Below are 21,546 nucleotides of genomic sequence, written 5' to 3' on the forward strand. Positions count from 1 at the left end.
GCAAATAGCAAATAGCATTTGATTACACAGACAAATATACTCTACGTGTGCATATTTGGGGGATGTATAAACAGACACTCTGCCACGCACCAACTACGTCCACTCAATCCACATGGTCCACGAAGTCTCTCTTCTCCAAGTACAGGGCAATCTGAGAGAAACAGAGAAAAGCAGAGACAAAAACAGTTACTCCTCCTCCAAGGTTAAGAGAGTTTGGAAGTTATTTTTGGGAGCTGGACGAGCTACATACAAAATGCACTCCTCCCTATACCAAGAGGTAATGACTATATTATAGAGGCCACTGACACGTCCGTTGCCACTGGTCTTTTTAAATACCCTGAACAGAGAGAAACGAGGAAAAGACAGTGAGTCACTCTATTGTTTCACACTTTTACTTTACTTTAACTTTAACTTTTAGGCTCACTGAATATATAATAAAAACACAGGACATCAAGAACCAACTCCAAATGTCCCCCTGGAATGTAATTTTTCTTTTCCTTATTGCGTGTTGTGCACCTACCACCTCCCATAGTTGTCATATTCAAATATAGGATCATCCCCCTACCCTCCACCCCACTCCGGCATGGCTTAATGCCCAGGATGGAAAGGCTCCTGCTGGCACAAATGTCTAATCTGGACTAATCTATGACTCTTTAAATAACATACATGGTGTTGACTTGACTATTTAACTCATGGAAGTGGCATATTTCTAAAAATCTCTTGAACTAATCCTACTGTATGTTGTGGCATTTTATAAATTTTGAATATATTTGGTAAACGTGAGATTCTCACAATTGTTTCTGTTAAAGTGCCCATTTTATGAAAAAAACACTTTTTCCGGGATTTGGGGTGTTATTTGTGTCTCTGGGGCTTCCACACATGCAAACTTGGGGGGAAAACTATCCATGCTGTTTTGAGTGAGATACGGGTTTCTAAATGTCCTCTGCCTTCAGTCTTCGGGTGAGCTGTTCAAAATCTGCACAGATTTCTACGTCACTAGCTGAGACAAGGTGGCTGACCGTAGGGCATGCTAGCGCTAGCATGCTAGCTTGTTCTAAATGGCAACTACTACTAAATGGCTACTGTGCGTGTGCGACTCCCAACAAAGATAGTATGGAAGTGATATTTCTCACTTTGTAGCTAAAACAAGTGAGATGTCTCACTCTGTAGCTAAAACAGAGACCTAAACACACAGGGTGAAAATAGGATCTGGAGCCATGTGCAGTACAACAAAAATATGTTGTTTTTTGAAAATGAAACCATGTAAACCTATTCTGGTACAACCTCAACATACAAATATAGCCGTAAGCGGCAATTCGCGGGTTCAAACCCTTTTTTTTCCTCAATAGTGACTTCTGAGTGATTTCACACATGTGGTCCAACATCGTTATAAAACATATCCTGCAAGCTTTGATGATTGGACAAACAGTGCACTTTTTTTAAAAATGGCTACAACTGATTTGTCAAAAACATTTATTTTTAATTTAGTGTGATTTGTAGCTCAGTCCAGCTCACGTCAATTTGAGAAAAGCAGATGACCAACACAAAAATTGCTAACAAAGCCGCAAGCTGCGATTCCAAGCTTGAACCTTGATTTGCGTCATTCCACGTCTAATTATTGCGCATTTAAACCCCCCTCCCCGGTGGTCAGTTTGAATGAGACTTGCATTGTATGTGTGAGGTCATGATGTAGATATTTCCTGGAAATTTTGTGTTGATTGGACTTAGTTATTTAAAGCCTGATTTGCCCAATATCACCTGCAGTAAGTTTGTATGTATAGCGCCCCCTGGTGTTCAGTTTGAATGAAACTTTCAGGGCGTGGTTCAGGTGCTTAAGACATATCCTGAGAGATTTGTGATGATTGGACAATGAATATATGATTTATAGCAAAATGTGTGTAATGCTACTCAACTCTCAAATTCTAAATGGTGGAAGAGTTTTTAAGGCGGACCTTAATGATCCTTGAGGCTTTGTTGTACATTAGGCACATTAAGCTGCACCTGTGTGAGACATTTCAAGTCAGTTGGACTTCACTGTGTGGGGGGCGTGGCCTTTCAAAGTTTACGTTTCAAAGCCTTAATTACAGCGCCACCATGTGGCCGATTGGTTCATATTTCTATATTTCTATGCACACCATTTCCAGTTATTCCCCCTTTGCTCCATGTAGCCAGAAACAAACAGGTGATCCTTAGTGGTGTTAGCCTCTTTCTTGTGTGTGCCAAGTATTTCTGTTAAACCTTTCCTTTATCTTGTAAACCTCTCTTCAATAATCAAATACAGACAATCCACCTTAATCAGGATCTATCCATATCCTGTAAAACTTCTCTTAAGATGTTAAATTGTAACATATGACTCCACCTTGATCCCTGCATGGAGCCTGAGCCTTTTCTTGTCTCCATTAATTGGGGCAGTTTCAAAAGAATTGACATTTGGTATTTCCTGTTTATTTTGAGTCAGCATGCATCTGAAAACTGAAAGTGCTCAAACTTTTCTTACAAAGCCCAAAACTTCTATGTTCCCACTTTGGAAATAAATGTTTAAAAGAAACAAAACCGTCTTAATATAATACTAATAAATTAAAAATACTTTGAAAAGGCGTGAATGTTGACCTCCAATGACATAGCTGTAAGTGTATTAAGTGAAACAGTGAATGTCTTCTGATGCTTGCTTTGACATATTGACTGCGAAGTTATGTAGTCTGCAAATAAACATATCGAAAGACTGAATAACTTACTGGTTGGTTTTGGATTTTGGATAGTTATTTTTTGGATTGTTCAGTTTATTGTTGGATTTTATACAGAGTCTTTTTCCAAAAACATACATTTTTTATTATTAGTCTTTTTTTCCTTCTTTTTTTTAAATCACTATATGATTTACCAATCCAAGAGCAATTCAATCATAAGGACCACTGATGAAATTTAATAATTAATTATCATTATCAATGTATTTCTAATGTGCCGTTGGTCAGCAAGAAAAAGGCTCACTTACCGTACCCTAAATTTTGACAATAAGTCTTCTCTGCTGTCTTCTGTAATCTGTCACATTTGAAAGACACTGTGAAGTGTGTGTGTGACTTGCTAATACCCGCCTCCCCTTTGCTTTTAGACTACGACATTCCAACCTTGAAGCACACAGAGAGTTTAATCCGATGGATTGGTGGAGGATCTTTTCCTGGTGTAATTCATTGATTATTGAGGGAGCTGGATGATGAGTTTAATGGATGGATTGTTGCACATTGGCAGTGATGGGTAATGAATTAGATTGGATAGATTCAACTGTGACATGTGGCCAAAGTCTGAGATCTCTTTAAAGCTGTCCAGACAGAACAAAACCAAATTCAACAATTGTTTTTGGAAGAGTAGTAATATGTGGGAGCAGTAGGCCCTTTAAACATAAGAGTCTTATGTAACTCCAAATTTGCAGCCACAGTTTGGGCAGGTAACAGTCATACAATCTGAAAACTGACAGTGCTCAGGTTTCTTTCAAAAAGCCCTATCTTCCTTTCTGTGTAATATAATTTTGGAATTCACAGTCATTCTGATACAACCTCTGCGCTTCAATTTGCAAACAAAACCACATCTGGGTTGAAGTAGAAAAAGGAAAATGGCCCTGCCTAAAAGCTTTATACCTCATGAACATGTAATTACCATTGATTTGTCTTGTTACTGGCCCCAAGGCTTTGGAATGAATTGCCTCTGCATGTCAGATTGGCCCCCAGCATTCACATTTTTAAATCACGACTTAAAACTTACTTTTATTCATTGGCCTTTAAACCGGCTTGAGAGTTCTATTCTGCATTTTATCTTTCTAGTGAGTTATTTGTTTGAAATGTTTGTTTTGTTATTCCTGTGTTTATAATCGTGTCAATGTCCAGCACTTTGGTCAACATGGTTGTTTAAAATGTGCTTTACGAATAAAGTTGGATTGGATAATTCAACATAATTGTATCATGTGGCATGTCCACATGATACAAGCCTTCCGTGGCCTTCCGAATATTCTAAACATAGACCGACTGAGAAATACAGAGAGAGTTGTGTGGGGCTGATAGTCTTAATTAGTTGTCTCAGTGTCTGTCTCAGTACCCTGTCCAAGCCACTGCTTGCATAAGCAGAGCATTTTTATAGAACTAGATGGAGAAGAGAGAGCGGAACCATCTCTCTCTAAGGAATGGGGCTTTTGGTACTAAGCTGATGCAATATTGTGGTTTGGTAAACTGTACCAGAGCTATACCTTTAATTTACATCTAGGATCTATGATCATGACCAAATACCTGCAAAATGTACGACATTCCCCTCAGCCCAAGTTTTACATTGTGTTAAGTGCTAAATGTTAGCAGGCTAACACATTAAACTAAGATGGTCATGATGGTAAAGATCTCTGACAGCGGCATGTTTTCATTGTTATTGTAAACATGTTAGCATGTCAACGTTAGCATTAAATTCAAAGCATCACTGTACATCCTCAATGGCATATGATACATTATATCTTTCAGTTATGTGCTGTAGTGTGCTCATGTTAAAAGGAGCATATTACAGATTGAGGGTTATATTGATATGTCATCAGATTGGGATTTAATTGTGTCTATTTGTTTTATGGGGCCTGCAGTTAGTGGTTGCACATTTCTGCTGAGCAGTGAGAGGCAGAACAGCAAATATGGGACTAAACAGCTTCCCACAGAGTTATACGCTTTAGCTAATAGAGAAGTAGGAGGGCTGAGTATTGGTCGAAGTTCTAAGAGGGCAAAAATAAGAAGATGAAGGATGATCATAACCATATGGAGGTTGCTTTTTTGCTGAGAGGGAAGGAGTGAGCAAAAGTGGAAGGCAAGTTTAAGGAAGTGGACAAAAAAAAGGTTGAGACAGGAAAAAAAGAGGATGAAAGAAAGCAAAAAGGTCTGCCAGAGGATGAAACGTCCAAAGGGAAAGACTATAAAAAAACAAGGAAGAATCTGAGGATTACCCGGACAGCTAACCTATGTGTGGTAAACTGTGTTTTGTGTTTGGAATTTTAGGACAGGGGCTGAAGGAGGAAGAAGTAAAGAGACAAGAGAGAGAGAGAGAAAGAGAGAGAGAGAGAGAGAGAGAGAGAGAGAGAGAGAGAGAGAGAAAGGAAGCAGTCCGCTGTTTCACACACTGCTAGTGAAGTTCAGCCCCTCGCAAGAATTCTCCTGGCTATGTCCGCCATCAGGAATGTCGAGTCACTTCCTCTGTCTGCCCTGCACTCTAACAGGGTTTTCCTCTGCCTTTCTAGCTCCCTCCCTCTGGTCTGACAGCACTCTGAAGAACCGCTGGAGACCACGCCAGTACAGACGGGAATCTACTGAAAGCACAAACTTCCAGCATGAAAGTGAGACCCCTGGAGTAGCCCTCATCCAACCACGACACACTCTAAATGGAATCTGGGCCTGGAAGAAGCAAAGACAACTGCAGTCATCAGCTGAACCTTTTGGAGGGCGTTCCTATTCCCTAATATGGCAACAGAGCTGGGAAATCATTTGAATTAGTCTGGTTTCTTTTGCATGCCTGTCTGGTTTTAGTGCTGACTGAGTTCCATCTGGTATGTTTCTGTCTCTGCTGTGTGCGCATGTGAGTGTGTGGGCGGTGTGTGTGTGTGTGGCTTGATTTGTTTGTTTTGCCATTCTTGGTTCTTATTTTGCTGTTGTTTGCATGTAGGCTTTCTGTTTTGGGACAAGAGGAGGGCTTGTGTTTGTGGTTAAGCTAGAGGCACGGCCATTGCCTCAGGGGTGGCTGCTTCATTCAGACTGTGCAGCACCTCTCACTTTTTTTCCTTTACCTTCCTCCCTTGCGCTGCTGTGATGGTTTGAGTTCGTTGGAGCAACACACCCACCTGTGTGCAGCAACTTCCAACCACAAACCGAAACAGGGACCCTCTACACACGGACATTATCACAGAAAGGTGGACATCTGTTGAGGGGCAGACGGTTGTAAGAGTGGACTAACCTCACAATCAGCTGAATGTTGCTTCTTTATTCCTCCACTGCAACAAGATGTGTGACCCAGAAGGAACCAACAGGGTCCCGGAGCCTGCTAACTGGAATAGAAAAGGTGATGGGTTGTCTGCTTGACACTTTTATCATGAAGAAAAGGATCATGGGAAAGTTCTAAACACTAAAGTAGACCATTCCACTGACACTGTCACTTACAACGTGAACGACAGTCCGCCGGCATTATGTTGTGACAAGTTTTACAGTAAACTTTGGGCTACGTGAAGTTCATCACCTCATGAGGATAATTTTTATGACCATATCTCAAAACGTTGATTGCCATGGCCACGGCAGCATGGTATCATCGGGACATTAGCCGTGTGCATGCAGAGGACTTGCTGGCACGGGCAGGGAGGGATGGCAGCTACCTAGTGAGAGACAGTGAGTCTGTGCCAGGAGCATATGCATTGTGCCTGCTGTAAGTATACACACACACACACACACACACACACACACACACACACACACACACACACACACACACACAATCACCTAGTTAGCAAGGTTATCTTACCAATCATAATCAAACCTATCATCGGAGGTACTTAAAGATCACTTTATCTAAAACGGTACCTACAACCACCTGTTAGCTTGTACTGTAAATGTATTTGTATTTCTGTAAGTGTAAAGCAGTCTTATCAGCAATGCTATCTAAAACTTTAGGAAAAGAAACAGAATGTGACTCACCACAAATCTTTGTTTATACAAGTTACTGAATGTTACTTTATATTTTTTAATTGTATGTGCTCCACCTCTTTAAAAATACTTAATGGATGATTCACTCAGGAAGTAGTAAACGCTGCATCATGTGAGAAAAAACAGTTCTACTTTATGTAAAACCAACACCAATGACCTAATCTTGAAAAACCTTTTGATTTTGGCGTATAGGATTACAAACTATTCATAAACACAACATTTCCGCGGAATGTCCCCATCTGTAAATTGATTCAGCAGCTTCACCCCCCCTGTCATATCCATCACTTTCTCCTTCATCTGCCAGCAGAGAAAGGCTGCTGCGTACAGGTTGGGCCAACCTCACAACCTCTCCCGACTTGTCACACTGTCCTGTCCGAACATAGTTCATCTAAGCCAGTCAAACCCTGGCCCAGGACTCCCTGTTTCTCCTCTTACCCCTATTTCTTCCATGGGGCCCCTGAAAGAGGGCGGGAGTTCCAGCGACCGCACTACTCTAACTGCTCATCAGCCCGAGCCAGATACATTCCTGAAAGCTGAGCTGGGCTGCTCGCAGTGCTCCCTTCTTTCCCTTCGTTATTTTCTCAACATGTCATTCCTTCTTTTGGTAAATATGTCCACACATTGTGTTGAGTTATTCTGCTATCATGGTTCCCCGTTTGTTCAGGTAATATACAGTAGCTGACTGATTTAAAGCTGGCATCATCTTTAGGTGCTGCCTAAAACAAATTCCTCTGACGTGACTGATGGAGATGATGATCTAAGTGCCTCTCAAACATTGTAAAACAAGCCACGTCATTAGTGATCTGTAAAACAACTGGCGCCTTGTTAAGAAGGTTACAGTGTCTTTAACTACGGCTAGACATCTGGTCCTTATTTAAACAATACATTTAAGTATTTTTTTCCTTTTGAAGGTTTGCTCAGAAGAGTGTTGTAGTAATTTGCCATGGCATTATTAACAGTTATTTTTGGTATCCAAAGGTTCCAACGTCACGTTCACACCTATCGAATTCTTCCCGATGCAGACGGCCTCCTAGCAGTTCAGGTGAGTGTTCATCACCATACAGCACTGAATCATCTGCCTGACAGGAAAGTGAAACATAATAGATATCTTGGCACAAACTGGATACATCATGAGCGGCACAGCCGGTCAGATGCAGTCAGAGGGATCAAACAATGGTTTGTTATTGCCTGTTGCAGGGGGAGAACAGGAAGATGTTTGTGTTTCCTCTCTGCACTGGCTGTGTTAGGACTGCCGTAGCCTTGTTGTCTGAATGGCATCTCTGCCATGTGGCAGCATGTTTGCCGAATTTGCTCAGCAGCACAGAGGAGAAATTGTTTTTATGTCTCAGAGATTCCTACTCAACCCACACACTAGGTCATTGACCAATGGGTGTGCTTATTTGTTATGTGTATTTACATGGGTGTTTGTATTAGACATATTGAGTTTGTTGGATGTGGCAGGCTTTAAACCAGTAAGGGTATGTTTCTGATACTCTGACCAGGGGGGCATTACGTCAGCAAATGACCTAATTATTCGATGAAAAAAAAAAAAAAAAAAAGCAAAAAGTTTCAAACCACACAAGCACACACACACACAGTCGTTGAGAGACAGCAAGAGAGTGCCAAAACAGAATAGTTTCAGGACCAGAGCCACAAATTATTTAGTTTTTTTTTTAAACTACTGTTTGTCTGCATATTAAACTTTTAACAATGATTGTCTTTCAGTCTTTTTTTAATCCACCAACTTGGAAAAGTGATCTGCTTTCAAATGAATCTCTTAAACTCTATTGCTTTTTCAGTTGTGTTTCCACTGCCATCAGTATAAACCTCCAGTACATATTTTCCCTCAGTGGATTTGTTCAACTCACAAGTCGCATGCTTGCCTTTTTTTGTGTTTCCAAGATGGTCATGGAGATATTTTGGGGCCCAATTTTTTTCTCACTGTCTTTTATTCCTTGTCATTTCTTTTTAATTGCTTTTCAAGAGATCCTTGTGGTACAAAGATACTATTTGAAGACTTTTTGGTAAAACAGACGGGTAGCTCGAGAGAAAAAACAGTTTCTTTCACCGCAAAATGAAAACAAAAACTTCTAAAAAGAGGGCACAGGAAAAGAGCTTGCTTGTGTTTGTGGGCTAATGTGAACCCTCTTGATTTTGTGCATGTGACTGCTAGTGTTAGGAGTATGCGTGCACAGCACCTGTACACAACTTATTTTTATTTAATCTAAATTTCTGCCTGTACTGCTTTGAGGGACACGGAAGTGTAGCTTAAGTGTAGATAAAGCAGCTAAAACATGGCATGTATATGTACATTTAAGTTACTTATTTTACACGGGAATATTTAAAATTCGAGTTCTGTATGTTAAAATCAAAAAATGATAAACAGGAGAAAAAAATTGCATATAACATGGATGTATGTTTAATAGAAGGCTGGCTTGTGCTTGTGGCTTAAATGTGTGAACATATGGGAAAGCATCCTGCCATGTTTTTGGGGAGGCTTTTTAGACTAAGTGGGAAAGTTGACCCACAGTGAAAGATGACAGACATCTGCTGCTGAAGCCAGGAAGTAGCTGTCAGTGATGTTGCATCTGCTGTTTGGTGTTGGCCAGAGCTTTCTAAACCACCCCCCGCAAATCATCTGTGTGTTTCTTTTTCTGTCATGCAAATAAACACTTCTCTTTTTTTCTACCAAGCAACATTTACTAGAAGAGGGGGCAGTCATGTAAGGAAACATCCACTAATACCCACACAAAGTATGCATATCAGAAATGGGCAGTCATTTCACTTTATGTTCAATTCAGTGCATACAATATAAGATTTAGACATCATAACATAATATGTATTCCAAGGGTATTTTGAAAGAAAGTTTATTCATCTCTGCTTTACAAACAAAAAAGTTGCAAACAATAAGTGAAGTTGCAGTAGCATGGCATTTAGTAAATCCTTGACACTGTAGACCCTCATCACAATAATTTTTTTTGCTGTATTCCACAGAGTAAGTTTAACACAGAGCTTCAGGAATATTTTGTATCTGTTGCGGTTAAGGTTTTTGATGAACATTTTTGCTGAGTGGTAATGTTTATGATCACAATGATGAACTCATGTTCACGACAAGATTGTTGGTTGTACTGAGGATTGTGTTAATTTTGGTGCTTGAATTTGTTGATTTTTATGTCATATACTAGTCCCATTTATGCTTAGACTTACAATGCTGTGCGCTCACCTTATTTTGTATCGTCTTGGGATGTGTATGTCTTCTCCTATTGTCTCACCTGTTGTCTGTCCTATTTGTATGGTGGCACTCAGTTTCCTCCTGGGGGATTAATACATTTGTCATATTATAGTAGTTTTTAAGTTTTGAAGAGCAAATTAAGAGCTAAATTGATTTGAAACTGCTACATATATTTTAATGTACATGCGTGTGTCTGTGTGTCTGTGTGTCTTTGTGTGTCTGTGTCTTACAGACAACACAGGGGGTGCAGGTAAACTGTTTCCGGACACTGGAGGACCTGGTGTTAGGGTACCAGCATCCACACAAGGGCCTGGTCACTCCTCTGCTCTATGCTGTTCCCCGTGATACAGACACCGGGGAGGAGAGCTCAGGTGGGCCCACTAGCTGATCACAACAAATCATTCAACACTTGAATACATGTACAAGTGCATACATAAGAAAATAATACATACCTAAGAAAAAGGTGTGCTCCTTTTCAGGGCTGCACAATTCATTGCTAATTATTGATGTTTGATGTTATGTTTTGATGCCTCTACAGATGATGAGAAGCCCCCCGTAGTTCCAGTCATTGTCAACACAGTGCCAGGACCACCAGCTAAACCAGCCCCTCATGCCCTATTCCTGGATAAGTTGCAGGAGCTTAACACATCCAGGTACGATTATCCAGCCTAAATGCAAAACTGTGATCAATTTGAAAAAATATGTTTCTTACATAATGCCTTTCTATGTTGCATGTGTAGCTTTCTTAACACATGTGTTCTATTTGACAGCTGCTTTGTTTGTGCGACAATAGCGGATCGATTTATAGCTATGACTGTTAATTGACGTGAGGTGTTTATAGTGTCACAGTAAAGCTTTAGTGCGTAAGCTTTTAATATTAATAAACGTCCGTTACGTTATTTATGCCATTGCCAAATGAGTTGCTACAAAGCTAATCAAGACTATCAGCTCCACACAACTCCCTCTGTATTTCTACATATGGTTTTGTTCAGAAGATTGAGTGAAACTTGAGTGAAGAAAAATACCTCTTTTGAAGAGTCCAACATTTAAAAAAAATCAGTTTCCTCCTTGGCTACTAGCAACTGTGTGGAGGAGGGGTTGGGGCGCGTGCGTGATCACCTAAAGCTTGTATCATGTGGATGTGCTGACAGTTTTGTTGTAATTACTTAGAATTCCTCATGGGGGTCGGCCATCTGTTATGTTCAGAACATTTTCTCATTTAAATATGCACCTGTTGGCAATCAAGCAATGAGAAAGCAACATGCAAAACAGTGTGAAACACTTTTTGGCCTATTAGTAAACAGTACTGATGTATAGTATCTGCTCTGCGGTTTTTGCTAGGAGATATAATGAATGGAATGTCCAGAAAGCAAAAATGTTTTGTACAGCTTCAAAATATTACAGTCTGAAGTTTGCCTGTTTTACCCTGTTTACAGTACTTCTGGTGAGCTGATCACTCTACTCAATGACTATCTCTTCACTGAGCTGCCTCTTGACATTGAGAATGTGCACAAAGGCGCAACAACTCTCTGCCACCTAAGGCGCACTCTTGGTACTGCGTGCCAAGGTTTAAACAGGTTTGCATGCAATTATTGTTAACTATGAACTGTACGTGAAAACTGGTGTACGGACTAGTACAATGCAGTACACTGATAATTCTGCATATTTTTTAGTATTGGTTATTAAATACACGCAGTAGATGCCCTACACTAAAATGTATGTGAATAGATGGTATCGTCATTAAACAAATGTGTATTGGTCTGATCGACAGTGAGATTGAGCTGACTCTCTCAAGTCTGGAAACCCTGGCCAAGGTCTTTGACCATCCTAGCTGCTCTTTAACACACACCAAAGTACAGGTACAATACAAACCCTTCACCATACTTTCCAAAGAGCTTTAACTTATTGTAATTTCTAAAATGGTAACCCAGCACTATAGGCCTAACTGGTGCCTTCTCATACATAATTCATTAACTCCTTGTGCCTCTTCATCTTGTATTTTTTTGGAACAAGGGCTCAAAGATGGAACTAGACAGCCTGTTGTGTAAGATTTCAGCTTTGGTCAGCCTCCTTTCTTCTTTGGAGAAAAAGGTATGTCTATGAAATTGCACAAAGTTATCAATTTATGGTCTTTCTTTATCATGGCAAGATTAATGAGTGATAACGCTCACAGTCTTGTAACTTTTAGTGGTTGTTGAATGAGGATGTTTTCACAATGAGGGATGAAAAACAAAGCAGTCTTGTTTGTGATGGACAGCACTGGTTAGATTGTATCACTGCAAATTTTCTGCTCAAACAGGTATTAAAAGCATTACAAGATGCGGTGACGAATCACAATCTGGCAGTGCAGTCAAACCCACCCCCTCCTGAACCAACACCCACCAACGTTACATCTGTCAAGAACCATTTCAGACAGCTGCCAGTCCACTCCTTTCAGGTAAATCAGGTGTAAAAAGTTACATTTTGTTAATATTTTTTTTAATCATATATGACATTGGGTAAGACAAACATTCAATTGATCTCTTGACTATGTAAATGTATTAACAGCTGTTTGTCTTGGTGCATCCAGGTGAAGATGGTGAGGTATGGCAGACAGACGGTTTCTGTGGATGTGGACACAGGAGTGTTGCTCTTTGACAGGAAGGCTGGTTCATTCGGCATAGAGAGGGTCTCACATGACAGAAGTAAGAAAATATTTACTGTTTTAGTGCCTAAAACAAACTTGCTTGCAGATATATTGTATAATTATCTGCTGTGTGTCAGTTCTTCAGATTGTCAAGTTCCAGAGCAGTCCGGCCAAGGTACGCATGGTGGTTGACAGCAGCAACAACACACCACGGGAGATGACGTTTGAGAGTGCACGGGTAAGAAAAAATGATTGTCTTTATTATAACCTGGGATCCACTGTTTCCTTTCCTATAATTTATTAAGTGTCTCTCATCTCTTTCAGAAACGTGACGCCTTCTGCCAACTCCTCCAGCTGATGAAAACCAGGCACTCTCAGCTGAAGGAACCTGACGTGATCTCTGTGTTTGTTGGCACCTGGAACATGGGTAACCATAAATGTGGCGACAGTCTCTTTCACTGTTAGGCAACAGAAGTTGAATTAGAGGCAGAAAAGAAGCTATTAAAAAGATTATTATTATTTATTATGTTGTTTTGTGTGCACAGGTGGTTCCCCTCCTCCTCGCAGCCTACAGTCGTGGGTGACCTGCTGCGGTTTGGGCCACACCCCTGATGACTCGACCGCCTTGCTCCCTCATGACATCTATGCCTTGGGGACTCAGGAAAACCCTCAGGGGGAGAGAGAATGGACAGAACAAATTAAAGCAACCCTTCGCAGCTACACTCACATCGATTTTAAACAAGTAATTTTTTTTTTTACCTAAAGTGGTTATACTTATGCTATATATATATATATATATATATATATATATATATATATATATATATATATATATATAGTTTCTCAGATTATATGAAGGATTGTGAGAGCTTTTGATATTTTGCCAGCGTTATTTTGGGAAGACATACGTACAATCAATTAAATCAATCATAGATTATAGTTTTGAGGTCAATATTTGTATTTATGGTGTAAATCAGAATGAAAGCAACACTTTTTATTTTGCATAAAAGCATCTGTGTCAGTGGCTGCGTTAACTGAATGCAAGCCAGACTTTAGAAATTAGAAATCTGTTAATTATGTGTTTTTTGAATAGTTGGAAACTGTTCTTGTCACCAATAAGAAGTAATGTGGAACCTTGTCCTGTAGGTGGCAGTACAGTCCCTCTGGAATATAAGGCTGGCTGTGTTTGTGAAGCCGGAGCACGAAAGTCGCATCAGCCATGTGAACACAGCCAGTGTGAAGACTGGTTTGGGAAACACATTGGGTAGAGACTGCCATGATAGTGCACAATTAACAAGAACCCAAATTTGTGTTAATTAACCTGGAGGTTTGAGGTTGAGTGTTTCTGTTTCAGGAAACAAGGGAGCTGTTGGGGTCTCGCTCCTCTTCAATGGAACATCTTTTGGGTTTGTCAACTGCCACCTTACCTCTGGAAGTGAGAAAGTCCTGAGGTACTTTGTGTGGATACATACTGTATGTGTAACACAACATTTGTGTGCCCCTGTTTTATTGCTAAGCAGAATAAGAAAAAATTAGAATTGTCTCCTGTAATGTATGTTATGTTTAGGAGGAACCAGAACTTTGTGGACATCCTGAGACTGCTTTCTCTGGGCGACAAACAGCTCAGTGCCTTCGACATCAGCCTGCGCTTCACCCATCTCTTATGGTGTGGAGACCTCAACTACAGACTCGACTTGGATGTACAGGTCAGATCGATTTCTTTATTATTCATTGCTGTTTTTTTAAGTGTTCTAAGCACTCTTGAAAACTGATTGATGGAACATATGGCTGATGGTCAATTGAAAAATGCCCAGACATTGATGTTACTGCTTCTTTCTGGTCCTCAATGACTCCAGGACATACTAAAACATGTATCAAAGAGAGAGTTTGAGGAGCTCATGTGTGCAGACCAGCTGACCCGAGAGAGACACAAGAGGAAGTCCTTTCTCAATTTCAGTGAGTTTCAGTTTTCAATTGACCTTGTTCTGTATTGAAATCTATAATATCTGATAGTTATTGTAAATTAACTTTAAGGCTGTTTTATAATAACAAAATAAATGATAACAAATAAATACAATTTAATTTTGATTTGGCTCTACCTTTGCTTACATCACTCTGCACCCTTTCTCTGTTTTGATCATGTTAAAGAGGAAGAGAAGATTGCATTTCCACCCACCTATCGATATGAACGGGGCTCTAGAGACTGCTACCTGTGGCAAAAGTACAAGACTTCAGGAGTAAGTCATTTCTTGTTACACAAAGGCAGCTCAGAAAAACCAGATGAAATGCACATGAGAACTGCTCCTGCAGGATTGAGGATATACACACCTCTGAGTAGCCGCCAGGGCCCTTAAACTCAAACGTAGGTCTTGTGTTATCTGAAACAACATCATCCTAGAAGGAAGCAGAGAAGACCGCCCAACACCGCTGGAGAAACTTCATGAATGACTTATGTTCCCCAAACAGCAAAATAGGTTAAAGGAGAGCTTGTTTCTCTTCACCCAGTTTCATGGGGGTTCCTCTCCTGAGAGTGAGAGCAAAGGGAATCGGGACTGCTCTCTGAACTAAAGAATTTTGCATAATGCATATGTCTTGTACGTCCTGTTTGTACTTTCGGATATCTACTTTATTTCACTATTGTAGAAGTTCTGTTAAGTTACTGCTGATGAAGACCCAACATTTCCTAAATTTTGCTGCTTCACTATAAAAGCTTTTAAATTTCAAAATAATGGGAGACTTTTATCGTGAGAAATTAATTGGGAATAGGTGTTTTATTACCGTATTAGCGGAGCTTTGTTCGTGGCTACTCTTTGATAAAAAACAAGGGGCTGGAGTACAGCAGAGACCCTCTGTCGCTGTTGAGCTCTCTGCCAAGTGTGTTTTGTACGGTCCCTGCCACCTTTACAAAATAAAAAATATATAGAAATTGAACTCTCTCTTGCACCAAGTGCCATTTTGGATGCATGCAAAAAAGTTATATTCAAGTGCAAATATATCCGATCACTATCTGATCAGGCAGGTCACATTGAAGTGTCAAGTGTGGACACATAGTTCACTACACTACAAATAGTTCACTACACTACACTGTGACCGACACTAAGTTCGGTTCCGGCACATTTGAAAAGTCGCATTAAAAGGCAAGAAATCACGGCCTTAATCATTTTTCTGAATGACATTGTTGTCTAGTGTTTATTGTATTCTAAACTCAGATGCTAATTTTGTGATAGGCCTACTTAGCTTATGGTACCAGCAAAGCAGAACCACAAAGAAAAGACCCTAGAAGCATTCTAAATATACAGTTGACTCACTTATTGAGATAATTTGTTCGCCTGTAGGGATATATGACTGACAGCAGCTGCTGTCACCACTAAAAATAGGAGGTTAAGCGTTAACCCATAGTCTAAAAAAGGAACCTCTGATATAACAGGGATGAAGGCATTCTTCACTGCATACAGTTTCTATATGGCAATTTCATTTGTTGTACAATACGTTGTTAATTTGTACCTGAATATGTTTCTGTAGGTGCGAGTCAATGTTCCATCATGGTGTGATAGGATTCTGTGGAAGTCCTACCCAGAGACGCACATGATCTGCACTGCCTATGGTAAGATCTGGAGATTTGAAAACAGAGATTAAATTCAAAAGTAGAAAGGTAAACAGTTGTCTGTTTGTACAGTTTGTATGTAAGAGCAGCACAGAGAGGTCGGTGCCTAAGTCTTGCCATAGCCAAAGGTTTTGATGCAGAATTCTCAAATTAGATATCTGTGGTCATTTTTTTTCATTTGTACCACTGCCAAAAGAGAGCAACCCTCAAAAGGAATAACGGTTGACCACCACATCCTGGTCTATGATCCACAAAGAAACAGAGTCATTTCCTCTCATTCTGCCCGAGCTTCTGTCTCTGACTAACCTCAGCACACTATCAAAACATAACAAATACTGGGGAGTAGCAGAACTACTTTTTGTCTCCTAAATCACTCTTTTGTCACATCTTGTGGAATATTGCTGACCACTCATCTGCCTCACAATAGCTTTTTAGTGATATTTAGTGTTGTTATTGCCTGTCTAATAATAAAGTAATAGGATGGATTTGTCTCTCACCAGGCTGCACAGATGACATCTTCACAAGTGATCACTCACCTGTTTTTGCCACATTCCAAGTGGGAGTGACATCACAGTTCAGCTCCAAAACAGGTGCTGTCATTGTTGTTGCCCAACAAGATGGAATAGGAATGAATCCCTTCATTACATGAAAAGCATTGTCATGCATTTGTCTCGCACAGATACAAATTCAAGCATGGAGAGGGCCTGGATAGAGCTCGAAGGCATCGAGGCCATTGTGAAGACGGCAAGCAAGGCAAAGTTCTTTGTTGAATTTCATTCGTCTTGCCTTGAAGGTATGGTGCCACATGTAAAAAACATTTCATAGGAAGCCATTTTGCAGCAAAGACACAAATGATTAGTTCATGTCTTTCTTTACAGAGACACCACGCTCAAATGAGAATGACTCGCAGAGCTGGGATGTTCCCAGGTTTCTCAAACTTGGCTGGTCCTTCAAACAACTGCCAAAGGTTAGAGGCTCATTTTGGACATGGCGGAAAATATTGTTGTTGTTTTTTAAGTCAAATTCTGAACTTGTGGTTTGTTTGTGTCTGTCATAGCTTCTTCCAATCAGGTCTGACATGGAGTATCTTCAGGAACAGCACCTGCTGTTGTCTGTCAAGTCATGTGACGGGTTTGAGTCATACGGTTGGTCACAAATTTATTTATTCTAATAAAGTTCTCCATTCATAATGTCCCTCTAGGTTGGCTAATGAGTGCTCTTAGAATGACAATAGATCCAAAAACCTGAAGCTGTTTATTTTCTTCTTTTTTTTTATAAATTCTTATCACAGTTGCTATCTACTAATCCAGATAGTTTCATTATATTTTGATACAGTTTGCAGATTTTAGCCAAACATTTGAAAATATCACGTTGGAGATGACACATCAATTTGCAAAGTTGCCGTTTCAAAGTTTTTTCATCTTTATCCAAAAGGCAGAAAATAAAATAAAAAGTGCATGGATTACTGTATTTTAAGGCACTGAACTGAGTGTTGCAGTATATATAACAATTTTCATGATTTTCTGAACTGCTCTAAATTAAATGCGATTGACCTTTATTGTGGTTGAACTACAGTCAATGTCAAGGTCTGTGGAAATCATGCTGGAACAATCTGGATGGATAGGATGCTCTCCCTACTTTGTTTCAGAGTGAGAAGTTAGAGTCCTATTGATCTAATGAAGATTCTTTTTTCATAGGTGAATGCTGTGTGGCTCTGCGTTCACTCACTGGTGCGTCGGAGCAGTTTGAAACATTTTTGAGTCACCGAGGCGAGGAGATGGGCTCCATAAGAGGACGGGTCAGAGTTCATGTGCCCAAGGACAGACGAGTAACTAGGGAGAAGACCTACGGTGAGTCAGTCTGAACTTTTCATATCCTACGCTCTGCTTTGCTTGCACTATCACTTCCCACTAAACTTTCATCTCCACTGTCACCGCATTCTTTGACTCTCTTGTGAGTCTTACATTGCTTCCTCTATTTGGTTCCTCAACGATCCCTGGCTTGGCTTTACACTTGCTGGTATCTATCGACCGCTTCCTCTTTTGGCTCCTGATTGACTGACTCTGACCAGATGCATCCTGAGACACTGAAACAGGACAGATGAATTTTGTGTCACCAGGTCAGGCACTACAACAACAAACTGGTATGGCTTTTGGCCTGCATGCAGCATACAGATTTTAAGGAAGTTTTGCTCATTATGGAATGTGTTGATCACCGGTTCTTCTGTGATTTCCATTTTTTCAGACTGGTTCTATTTTGAGAAAGATGATAAAAGTACAGTGAGGGAACACATGTCTCCTGCATCTACACGGGTTCCAATAAACAGGTGAGAACCACCTTATTGTTTCTGAACATCAGTGTAAAGCAGCAGAAAGCCTCCAAGGAAAGGTTCTCTGGAGGAAAACTCCCCCAATCCTCAGCAGATTGTGAGCATGTTTTACCTGCTGTTTTTTTAGCATAACCAAGCTCAAAGTTAGACTCACTTTCCACTGTATACTTTTCAGAAATGTGTTCCCAACTCTTGTGAATTTGATACAGTAGATATTATCTAAATTATACTGAAAAACTATGAATGCTTTTTCATGGTATTTGTTTTTTTCAATGCTGTGGTGTAGTGTTTTGACATCTGATAAGCCTTCAAACTCATGGGGGTATTACTCAAACTGGACTCCTTTTTAGATGGTATTTCATCGTCTCACCATTTACTGAAGCCAAATGTCCAAATCAATGCAGCCCTTGTGTTTCTATTAGCACCGTGCCACTATTGGTTTGAACACCTGCAACGTTAACAGTGATGAATGCCAGACAACACATAAAAACGCTTGTAAAGAAAGAACTAAGGACACATTTAGTACCATGAAATTGTAACTGTAAAATGTGTATACTCATTGCAGGTCTTTGGCGGCTCCTCCCAAACGTACTCCAAGCAGCTATACCAATCCGGCCTACTTCATCTTTGAAGGTGTTTCAGTGGCACGCAGAGTGGAGGAGGCTCTCCCCCAGCGAAGGGACCCTCAGGTGATCTGGTCTGGAAATGAGGCCTTGCAGCTCCCAAAAATCTCAGGACGTCAGGGCTTTGACAAAAGACAGTGTCGCAGATCAGACTTTACAGAGATTGAAATTCCAGCCGTCCTGCCTCAGTACACTCCATCCAATGACCTTCATACACCCCAAACCAACTCTTCCTATCAGCTTTTTCCGGCCAACAACCCATCTCCCATACCTCCAACCTCAAGCACCGCCATGTCACAGTACCAGGAACAGACTTCACAACCCAGTGACAAATACCAAGGAAAAAAGGATGCTCAAGACTCTATACTGCCCGAGAAGAACCTGAGGAACTTGTATATGAATCACTCAGCGATCATCAGGGAAAAAGCCAGAAGGGATCAACATCAACTTCTCCCAGAAAGAACCAATCCTAGTCGGGCAGCCAAGACGCAGTCAGCTTTCCCCTACATCGCCACTCACATAGCACACTCTCAGGTCTCTGTTCCTTGGATGGTGGATCAGCAGCCCCCTGGACCTACAGGGGATAACTCCCTCACTGCTTTGCAAATGGCCAAATCCCTCAGCGAAGTGGACTTCTTCCCCACAGAGCAGAGATGCTCAACCATACTTAACCAGAGGCCAAGTTATAGAAATAGCCCCTCCATGCATGGAGATAGAGGCTACAGCTGGGAGAAAGAGGTATGATACTACTTCAAAAGACTCTTTAAAAAAAAAAAAAAAAAATGTCACTCCCAGTTTTCTGTAAATTATTCTGTCTGCTTTGCCTCAACGCAGGTGTCTGTCCTCCAAGGTGCACCAGAGACCGTGCGGGAGCTTCTCAGTGCTCTGGGTCTTCAAAAATACACCCTGGGACTCAGCCTCAATGGCTGGGATGATCTGGATTACTTCAGGTAAAATGATTTTGGATAACATGTTCCACATGCTGTACTTAGCTAGGCTCATTACTTCACTTCATAGACAGACACAAATAATGTGGTTACTACACACACAGAGCGGGGTACATTCGTTTGTAGAGATAACCTCACAACAGTTAGAATAATAATTTCTAGGCCTAATAAAATTACTAACGTGCATGTGACAGTCATGCTCATCTGAGTGACACGACTGAACATGACTGTCAGATAAGCATTTACTGTAGAACCTCACTGGGCACCAATGCTTAAATACATCTGGTCTGTTGAAATAAAGATGTTAGCACCACATGTATTAACAAAGACTTACCAAACTATAAAGTTATATTGAATTTCCAGTCAGGGATTAATTTAATGTCTCCTCTCTACAGTGGTATCACTGAGGAGGATCTATGTGCCGCAGGAGTGACAAACCCTTCACACCGACGCAGGATTCTCGAGAACCTGCCCAGGAACTGGAACTGACATAGAGAGATGAAAAAAACCTTGCTGGTACGAAGCCTCATAGTCCGCTCAATTAGAACTGGACAACTGTCAGAACCGAGATGTCAGAGAGGTCCGACTAATTTGATATCAATCATATCAGCTGGACTTTATCAGAGCCCTTCTGTCTTTTCATTTACTCGATCAATACTGTAACAATAGTTTGCCTGTGTCAACACAGCAAAGGAAACATAACGCAGGAAGTGGGTACTTGTTCGCTTCACTCATCTATCCATCTTGACATATAATAAAGCGGTGGGTGATATGAATGGAAAGCCTTAATGTGTCCCTCCAGTTACTGACACGCATGCAAATATTGTTTATGATATCAAGGTCTCATTGATTTCCTTTTAAGTGAATTTTAAATGACTATAAAAATATAGTCCTTCAATTTCCAGTGTTAACTCAAGGCTTGTGTTTAACATTCACCTTCATGCCTTCTACTGTGTGCTTCCCATTACTCTGCTATTATTGAGCCTGGACCTGAGCTTGTAAAAGCCCTCTATTAAACCTATGGAGCATAAAATCCATAGCTGTACATATCTACTCGAACATCGGCTGTAAAGTTGGTATAGAGGACCTGCCGTTATCTCATGTTGTTTACTGTTGCATACTGTTGTTATCATGTTACTTAATCAGTACCACTGTGTATGTGCACAGTCCACTGTGTGTGTTTTATAAAGTAAAGTGGATAAAGCAACTCTTGACTGTCACCAGGCAATCACAAGTGTCATTTCATGCTGTTGAGCAGCTGGAAACATCAAAATAACTAAATCACTTCCTCAAGTCTTCTCCATTTCAATGCTCGATTTACAACATCGCACCATGCTGCTTGAATGTTTTGTTTAATGATTAATTCCACCTAAAACAGAGGTGTAGCCTTCTTAATAGTCTACTACTACTACTGCAATGCATATGGGTTGCAACAGAAGAACCAGAAATGCAATTCATGGGGCACTTTATTGTCACAATACTTG

At 40.5% G+C, this 21,546-nt stretch overlaps 1 protein-coding gene across 1 annotated transcript; it reads left to right on the forward strand.

The window, feature by feature from the left end:
* The first annotated feature begins 5,091 nt into the window (after positions 1–5,091).
* inppl1b (inositol polyphosphate phosphatase-like 1b) lies at positions 5,092–21,546 on the forward strand. The gene is made up of 27 exons (XM_034883649.1): positions 5,092–6,423; positions 7,680–7,743; positions 10,166–10,304; positions 10,472–10,586; positions 11,370–11,510; positions 11,705–11,792; positions 11,947–12,024; positions 12,233–12,370; positions 12,503–12,617; positions 12,697–12,797; positions 12,884–12,986; positions 13,105–13,301; positions 13,706–13,823; positions 13,914–14,010; positions 14,127–14,265; positions 14,416–14,515; positions 14,708–14,796; positions 16,082–16,163; positions 16,664–16,753; positions 16,843–16,956; positions 17,042–17,130; positions 17,221–17,308; positions 17,861–18,013; positions 18,408–18,489; positions 19,058–19,853; positions 19,950–20,065; positions 20,458–21,546. Exons 1-27 carry the CDS (start codon positions 6,287–6,289, stop codon positions 20,549–20,551), a joined length of 3,663 nt encoding a protein of 1,220 aa, XP_034739540.1. The 5' UTR covers positions 5,092–6,286; the 3' UTR covers positions 20,552–21,546.

This window comes from Etheostoma cragini, chromosome 10 (assembly GCF_013103735.1).
Source record: "Etheostoma cragini isolate CJK2018 chromosome 10, CSU_Ecrag_1.0, whole genome shotgun sequence".
NCBI classification, from domain to species: domain Eukaryota; kingdom Metazoa; phylum Chordata; class Actinopteri; order Perciformes; family Percidae; genus Etheostoma; species Etheostoma cragini.

Excerpts from the sequence above, each read along its gene's own strand:
- inppl1b (XM_034883649.1), top strand. The coding sequence starts at position 6,287 with ATGGCCACGGCAGCATGGTATCATCGGGACATTAGCCGTGTGCATGCA. Across the intron at positions 7,744-10,165 it reads ACGGCCTCCTAGCAGTTCAG|ACAACACAGGGGGTGCAGGT; the intron begins GTGAGTGTTCAT and ends TGTGTCTTACAG. Across the intron at positions 12,618-12,696 it reads GAGGGTCTCACATGACAGAA|TTCTTCAGATTGTCAAGTTC; the intron begins GTAAGAAAATAT and ends GCTGTGTGTCAG.